We start from the raw sequence: 8,916 nt of genomic DNA, 5'->3' as shown, positions 1-8,916 counted from the left end.
CGATATTTAATGCAAGCATTATAACTAGATTTTCGATACATGGGATATACGGAGGTCGTTAAATATAAATATGTACAGAGAAATCAAAAAACACATCTTTAAAATACATGGTACACAATATACCATAATTGATAATATAAATTATACAAAACTTTATAAAAATACTACAATAATACATATGTATATATATATATATAAAATAAAAAGAAAGAAAAAACACAAAATTACATACAAAAATTCCTACTTGGCTAATTATGAATTAATAAAAAAATATCGATTTTTTTTTAGTATCAACTGGCTCTAGGTTATTGTCGTCCAATATATATTTATATATAGTATATAATGTATATTGATAATGCTCCTTGGTTTCTGTTGGGGGGTTTAGACAAAGCAGCATTTGCTACCGGGGGGATTGTTTGTGGCAATCATTTGATGTGAAATTAACAAAAAAAAAAAAAATATATAAATTCCTGAGTCTAATTAATTATTTAATGGGAAAATGTGGGGTTCCTTTGGGGAGGTGTTTCCTACTAAGAATGTTGTGTATATAATTTTTTTGATTAGTAATGTTTGTTTTTCTTGTCCTCTTTGTTCTATGGAACTCTCTAAAAAAATATTGCATATTATTGCTTCTAGTAGAAACTAATATTCTATTGCTATTTTGAACTAAAATATTTTGGCACTAGATTTTCACAAAAATTTTCAAATTCTAAAATTTCGATTTCCTTGCCATGGAAATTGATTTTCCGGTGCCAAAATACAGTGGTGTAATTGGTATATTGCTTTCGATCCACTTTGTTGAGTACCTAACACGTATCGGTACGTCCGTTAGGATTTTATATAATTGCCTTATTTTATGGTTTGTACTCCTCTTCCCCTCAAACCATGCCAAAATCTGTACAAACGGCAGTGGGTTGATTATTTTGAGGTTTCTCTCTAACGGAGGTGGCGGCCGTGGAAGAATTTGCTGCTGCTGCCGCCGCCGCAGCTGCTGCAGCGGCCATATTCAATTCCACCAATGTATCAATGCTATTCAAACTAACACCCTGCAGGATTTTCTGGGCTGCCAATGAGGTAAAATTAAATGACAAATCCGTTAGGCTGGGAAAGTTGTAAAGATCCTCTGCCTCGGCTTGATGTTCCTTGGACAGACTTAAACGCCTATCCAAGGTGTCCTTGCGTATGGATTTATCCACCGAACTTAGGCAGTTGGTATCCTTTTGGGCCAAATTCGGCTCACTGCCAATCGAGTTGAGATTCTTTTGCAGAATCTGGGCCAAGCTGCCACCACCATTACCTCCCCCTCCAGAATTATTGGGATTTCCACTCAGCGAGGTGTTTGAATTCAGATTATCATTTTTGGCCAACAGAGTTGAGGAGTCATATCTCAAATTATTTAACTCACAATTGGAATTAATGGTCTTGTTCAAAGTGTCCTTGGATGACTTCTCATAAAATCTGAGATTACCCACCGAACCGGTCATTTCCAGCTTGGCTTTGCTGAAATCAATGCCACTCATGAGCTTCACATCATCACAAGGTGTTGTGGGCTGGGAATCGCTGTTCTTCAGAACATTATTTTTATAAATCAACTGGCCTGCATTGGAGGGGGCTACCGCCAGACTTAGCTTACGGCTATTATTCATAGTTGTGGTCGTTGACGTTGTGTTGGTATTGCTACCCGACTCAATGAGATTATTCTTGGAGGCCTTTGGAAACTCAATGGAATCATGAGGCTTATCCGAGGATAAGGAGCTTAAATATGACATGGAATCACAGGTTTCGGTATCCGAACCACGATTTGAACCACTTTCCGCATGCATTTGATTCTCAGGGGTGACTGGCAACTCCGGTGTTTGACTCTTTTCCTTGCCATTTTGCCTTAGCTTGTGATTGGCCCCGGCGGCCATGTGCTGCTTGGACAGAGTTTTCTTGATGATCTCGCCTCTCTCATTCATGGTGGTTTCATTGTTGAATATAAACACATTGGAATTCTCGTTGAGTTTGCTGTTCTCAAAGGTTATAACACTTTGAGCCGGGGTGTTTTGGACCACAATTTTGGTGTTTGGCAGACAATGTTGGCCATCATTGGAGGTGGTCAGTTTGAGGGTAATTGAATTACTCGATGGTGAATTGGCAATGGCGGTAGAATTTTCCATATTTTCTGCCTGGCCATTTAGACGGGATTCCAAGGGAGAACTCGAATTGGCCGATTGGCCCGTACCCATATGCTTGGGAGAGCTGGTATTGGGCGTGGAGGTAGAGGAAGCCTGATTTCTCATTATTTGCTCAGCATTACGGGCCCTCAACACCTGATGTCGTGGGGTGCCCCTGGGCGAACCATTCAACATTATTATGGAACGAGGCTGTATAACTGTGGAACTGCTGGAACGTTGCGAATCTAGACTAGAATGACCACTTGTGCGTACATACGACACCTTGCCGCTATCAATGCTGGAGGGTCCCGAGGTGCCGGCATACAGGGAAGTTTTGCCCGATTCCAAACTTGAGGGACCACTTTGCCACATACGATAATCGGGTCGGCTGTCCGAATTTCTATTGTTGGCAGGTGTTAGTTTCGTTGAAGCCGTGGTTGTGGTGTTCCGCGAAGGCGAATGCTCCAGCATGTGACGAGCCACTGAACCGCTGTGTATGGATTTTTGTGAGCTACGATATGGTGTACTGGCCCGAGCCGGCAGAGTATTGGTATTGCCATTATAATTGGAGGTTGGAACACCAACACCACCTCCACTACCATTGGTTTTATTGTTTAAATGCGATGTGGCAGGTATGGATTGCGTAGAACGGGGCAGAGAGCTACTACTGTAGACAGGCGAACGTCTTCGTATGGGTGAACAATCTCGCGAAGATATCACAAATGTGGATTCACTTGACAAATTGCGGCGATGTCGGCGCGGCAGGGTCAAGGAACGTTGACTCAACTCCGAGCCATCATAGAATGTGGAATTCGACAAGGTGTGTACCGTGGGCATGTCCTTGAAGAGAAAAGAATATCAGATTAATGTGAGTCAAATCAAAGAGACCCGAAATCGGTAGCTTTCAAACAATAAGTAGTGTCCTAAAATATCTGATCCAAGGGATTTTTTAAGGCAAGATTATACATCATGTTAGCGAGATATGTAAACTTTTTTCACAATTATCTGTAGCATTTTTATAGCATAATTTTAGACGCCGCACAGACTTTAAGATAAAAGGAACTTTTAATTAAAAAAAGATGGCGAAACACCGAAGTCAAGGGGTACAGTTATATGCGGACTATACAAAATAAAGTAGACCTACATCGACAATTTTTTTGCGATAAGTTAATCTAGCCATTAAGAGACCGAAATGTAGCTTATTTGGTTGTTAATTAATAAACTTCGAATCCTTTGAAATATTGAATAATCAGAAGGTATAAAGGAAGGTATACAGGGTGAGATGAAAAAACTGCAACCAACTTCAGACTGCTATCATTTCTAAGCCACTCGTCCGACAGCTTTTAAAGTTATTTAAAGCTTTAAAGTTATTTTGGTTTTTTTCCAGAAAAAAAGTTATTCGTGATGGAGTTCAAGCGTGATAGTTCGATTTCTTTATATTTGACTGGAAAACCAAAAGTGGCTATCGTTAGAGCACTCCAGCATTTAAATTTGAATAAATCTTTTATGGCTCTTACCATCGCTCGTTACCGTGATACGGGTAGCGTAGCCAGTAGCGACGTCAAGGAAGTGGACGGAAGAAAACAGCAACATCAGCAGAAATGGTGGGAAAATTAAAGAAGCGAATTGATCGAAACCCGCGTCGCAGTGGCCGAAAAATGGCTAGCGACCTGAACACATCGCAATATTCCATTCGGCAACAATTAAAATTCCAAAAAGTGCCAGAACTTATACCGCAGCAGAAATATAATAGACTCAAAAGAGCTAAAGAGTTGCTTCGCTTGGCAAAAAAGTGGTAAACTGCCGAATTTGGTTTTCTCCGATGAGAAAACATTTGTTGTCCAGCAGTTTGTAAACGAACAAAATGATCGTGTTTAGTTGCCAAAGAGTTCAGCTGAAAATGTGCACCTTCGGTTGGCCACCAGAACTCAAGCGCCGGCCATGATGATGGTGTGGGCCGCCATAACAGCCGATGGTTGCTCTCCGTTCGTATTAATCGACCGTGGCATCAGAATAAATGCCGAAAATTAACGCGAAAATATTCTGTCGTGGGCACGCAAACATTTTGGCCGCAGACCTTGGATATTCCAACAGGACTCAGCACCATCGAACTCAGCACGCGCCACCCAAGAATAGTTACAAAATGAGGTTCCTCGCTTTATTTCCTGCGCACAATGGCTACCAAAATCTCCGGATACCAATCCGTTTGACTATTGTGTCTGGAGTATTTTGAAAAGCAAGGTTGGTACTGAAAAATACCAAAGTGTCGATCACCTCAAGCAGACGCTTCACTGGGAATGGTCCAAAATGCCGCAGAGCAACATTCGGGCAGCGTGTGACGGTTTCATTGGCCGTTTGAAGGCCATAATTCGTGGTGATGAATTATAGCAGATGAATTATAGTAGAATTTTGCATAAACTCACATGAAGTACGGTTTGAAACAATTCGTGACGTTCAACTAAAATTTAGACTTCTGAAGTATTCTGGGACCTGAAGTAGTATTTTATGACAAATAATTTTGTAGATACTTTGTATTTTTTTTTTTTTTTTGTAGATATTTTGTATTTTTTTTTTTTTTTTTTTGGTCTGCTACGATCCCGTTTGAATTGATTTTAGTCAAATTTTTGAAAAAAAAGCCTAAGAGACCTTTTAGTGACTCGCTTGATAATCAAATCTTAATCTAAATGTTTGGAAAATCTATGAAAGAGGGGGGACCTCGCCTTCTCTATTTAGGTTATTTTGCGATGGAAATATTCAAAACGCCGATACACAGCTAAAATGTGGCTCATCTAAATAACGGCTTTAGACCCTAGGTCTCTTTGGACATTTGGAATTGTTTTAGCAGGGTCCGTCCGTCTGTCAGGCCGAATGGTGGGTAAAATAATTCTCGCAGATATCATTAGATTTTATTTAGATTATTAGATTTGGAACACCATAATATCGTTATCAAACTCAAATCGAGTTCATATGGACAATATCGGTCCACTCCTTCTGGTATCTCACCGACAAAAGGTCAGGATTTTCATAAGATATATTTTACCTCTTTGATAAAGAATCATCTGATTTGTTTGAAATTTTGCAAATCCTAATATTTGTATAGGTATTGTGTAAAAAACTGACAATATAGGCCCAATCCTTCAGCACCTCCCTTTAAATCAATATTTCTACCAGCCCTAGATCAGGTTTGAAAATAACTTAGAAGGAAACACTCATATTGGTACCTATCCTAAAAATTTGAATAAACATACGGCTCATAAAATTCGTAATTAGCATCTCATTATTTACAAACTTCGTAAATCCCATTGTACCCGATCTGGTGTGGAGATGAGTATAGAGTGCCCAAGCTTCAAGTAACTTTCTTTATAAAGGGTCAACATGAAAAAATACATAAATGGCCAAAGGCTAATTGTACTTATTTGTTGGAAAACAGGCATACTTATTTGTTACTTTAAAATTTACGGGGAGTGCCTAAAAGTATGCAATAAAATACCTAAGCTAAATGTGAAAAAGCCAAATGATGTAGATACCGATTCAATAACTTTAGACGTTATTATATAAAGCTACCGAATCTAGGTGCACAAATATGCTCTCGGTTCACTTACATGGTCCTGGGTCTGTGTACCCACACTATGAAGATGTACCGCCTTGGAATTGAACCATTCCGCTGGTGGAAACTGGGCAGAGTAGGTTTCAAGTTGACGTGACTTATTTCGGCCGCTGCGGCGAAATAGACGTGATAACAAAGATCCTTTTTCTGAAAAGCAGAAAAAGACAATTAAATTCATTCTTTAAAAAATCCCCTCTCCCCCCTCCAACTCACTTGGTGATGAGGAATCTGTGCTTTGGTACTCCGAACTACTGCTATCCGTGTTTAGGGTCTGAGCATAGGTTTTCGATAGGCTACGCGTTGAGGCACATCGCTGTAAACGTTTCGATGAACCAAACAGTCGTAAGCTATGCCTTCGTTCCAGACTACGGGGTGTGGGAAATGAGGAGCTGCGTCGTTTTGAGGTTCGTGGATATAGGATTTTATCACTTGGGTTGCCTGAAAGGAGGAAAACAATAAATTTAGTTAATTGTTTCTTTAATCATTTCTCTCTGCAGGGGGAAAACCTACCACCACATATAACATCGGCCAAATTCGTTTGAATACACTGATGTGTCAAATCTCCATCACGTTCGGTGGAAATTTCGCCATACAACGAATGTAGGGCCTCCTCGTTGGTCATTAACAAGGTGCGCGGCTCTGAGGGTACACTTTCGGCCGATTCATTTAAATCTTCATAGCCGTTGTGATGACTGCGCGGCCGTGAACGGGAACGTCGTCTTCTGTGAATATAGAAAAAAAATTATTTTAATAAAAATATCAAATAAATTTTTAAATTTCTGGGGTTCAATTCCTGTTCTATGAAAATATGAAACTCAAACTTTGATAAAAAAATTACAAGTTTTTTTCTTCACTATTTTCACAGAACAAGAATTTGCGCCCCCGCTGAACTTACTCTGGCGTCAGTATAAAGTAACCCTTTGCCGTCTGATAGATTTTCTGATCCTGCATCAGCTGGGCCAGTGAATCGTAAATCACCTCCACGGAGGGTGCCGTCATGTGTGGGAATCGTACTTGTATCTTTGTGCGTATATTTTCTATGGTTGCTGAATGGCCTTCGGCCGTTAAGTCCATAATAACATCACATAGAGCTTCGGGTAGCGGGGTAAATTGACCCTGCATAATGGGCGTTACAATGCAGTCCTCAATATCACCTAAAAAGAAAGTAAAAAAGGGATTTTTGTCAGTATAATTTTTGAGTGATTCTAAGCATAACAGGATTTTACGAAGACTTTTTAGTTGGAAGACCAAAGGGATCCTATATATAAAGGGTGATTTTTAAGAGGTATAGCAAAGTATTTTTATAGAAAAAACCATAAAATTCGGAAAAAGGCAAGACATTTCTATTTAAATTGTTACTACAGTCCATATGACTTAAGAATACTTGAAATCGGTAAAAATTTTGACCCTTTGTTGGGGAGGTGCCAGAAGGAGTGGAGCGATATATCCCATTTTCACACCAGACCTTGGGTTATTAAAAATATTCTGATGTGTGATTATTTCGCATTTTATGATCGTTTTTGTTATTCAAAATTTTGACCCTTTGTGGGGGAGGTACCAAAAGGAATGTTCCGATCTTTACCATCTTTACAACAGATCTTGTGTTGATGGAAATATTGAGATGGACCAAGTCTGAATGGAATCAGATGATGATTTCGCGTTTTTTGAGCTTCATGGATTTTCAACATTTTGACCTTTGTGGGGGAGGTACCAGAAGGTGTGGACCGATACATCGCATCTTCCCACCAGACCTTGAGTTATCAAAAATATTGTGATGTGTGTAATTTGAGGAAAACCGGATGTTTATTTTGGATTTTAATAGAGTTTTGGTTATTCAAAACTATGACCCTTTGTGGGGGAGGTACCTGAAGGAATGGTCCGATCTCTACCATCTTTATAACAAATCTCGTGTTTATAAAAATATTGGGATATGCCAAGTCTGAACGGAATCGGATGATGATTTCGCGCTTTAAAGGCGTCGTGGATTATCAAAATTTTGACCCTTTGTGGGGGAGCTACCAAAAGGAGTGGGCCGATATATTCCATCTTCACGGCAGATCTTGTGTTAGTAGAAATAATGGGCTGTGTGAAATTTGAAAACATCCGGATGCTTATTTCAGATTTTGTGATGGATTTTGTTATTCAAAATTTTGACCCTTTGTGGGGGAGGTACCTAAAGGAATGGTCCGATCTCTATTATCTTTATAACAAATCTCGTGTTTATAGAAATATTGAAATGTACCAAGTCTGAATGGAATCGGATGATGATTTCTCGTTTTATGAGCTTCATGGATTCTCCAAATTTTGACCCTTGTGGGGAGGTACCAGAAGGAGTGGATCGATATATAAAATTTTCACAGCAGATTTTGTGTTAGTAGAAATAATGGGATGTGTGAATTATGAAGACAATCGAGCGCTTATTTCGGATTTTAAAATCATTTTAGTTATTCAAAATTTTGACCCTTTGTGGGGGAGGTACCAGAAGAAATGGTCCGTTCTCTACCATCTTTATAACAAATCTTGTGTTGATGGAAATATTGAGATTTGCCATATCTAAATGGAATCGCATGTTCATTTTTCGTTTTATGAGCTTCATGGATATTGAAAAATGTTGACCCTTTGTGGGGGAGGTACTTGATGGAGATTATCGATATTGCCCATTATTGGCACTTGACTTAGTTACGATTTGCAAAGTTGGAGCAAAATCCGATCATCTTTCTGTGCAGAAAAATATCTTTTTTTTTTGAAAATTTCCACCTTTTTTTGGGGAGGTACCAGAAGAAGTGGACCGATGCTGCCTATATCCGTACTTGATCTAAGTTTGATAATAATATTACGATGTACCTAGTTTGGACCAAATCGGATACTCCCTTCGAGAGTTAGTTAGAACGACGGACATCACTAGATCAGCTCCAAATATTCGTAAACGGAATTGGCCCTTTTAGAATAGGGTCTAAAACCGTTATATCGACTAGGCTCGTTTTTTCCGTATCAAATGATACGTACCCTCTGTAGCCATATGGTTGAGGGTATAAAAAAAATTTTAACCTGCCTATTAAAGAAGGTGCAAAAAGACCTCTTCGGTGACTTGCTTGAGGGTTAAATGTTTTACACAAATAATCCTCGTATTGTTGTCTGTAATACTGCCTCAAA

At 39.3% G+C, this 8,916-nt stretch overlaps 1 protein-coding gene across 1 annotated transcript in view; it reads right to left on the bottom strand.

Moving 5' to 3' along the window:
- Positions 1–450: 450 nt before the first annotated feature.
- Positions 451–8,916, bottom strand: part of LOC131800512 (mucin-17-like) — a 42,818-nt gene continuing 34,352 nt past the window's right edge. Inside the window, exons 3-7 of the mRNA XM_059119557.1 lie at positions 6,659–6,917; positions 6,274–6,485; positions 5,977–6,201; positions 5,759–5,910; positions 451–2,996 (exon numbers count right to left, since the gene is read on the bottom strand). Of these exons, the coding sequence (XP_058975540.1) occupies positions 879–2,996; positions 5,759–5,910; positions 5,977–6,201; positions 6,274–6,485; positions 6,659–6,917 (2,966 nt within the window). The 3' untranslated portion in view covers positions 451–878. The remainder of the gene's footprint in view (positions 2,997–5,758; positions 5,911–5,976; positions 6,202–6,273; positions 6,486–6,658; positions 6,918–8,916) is intronic.

This window comes from Musca domestica, unplaced genomic scaffold, assembly GCF_030504385.1.
Source record: "Musca domestica strain aabys unplaced genomic scaffold, Musca_domestica.polishedcontigs.V.1.1 15, whole genome shotgun sequence".
NCBI lineage: Eukaryota > Metazoa > Arthropoda > Insecta > Diptera > Muscidae > Musca > Musca domestica.
Note: the sequence above shows the minus strand (reverse complement) of the source record. Positions and strands in the feature narration are given on the sequence as shown.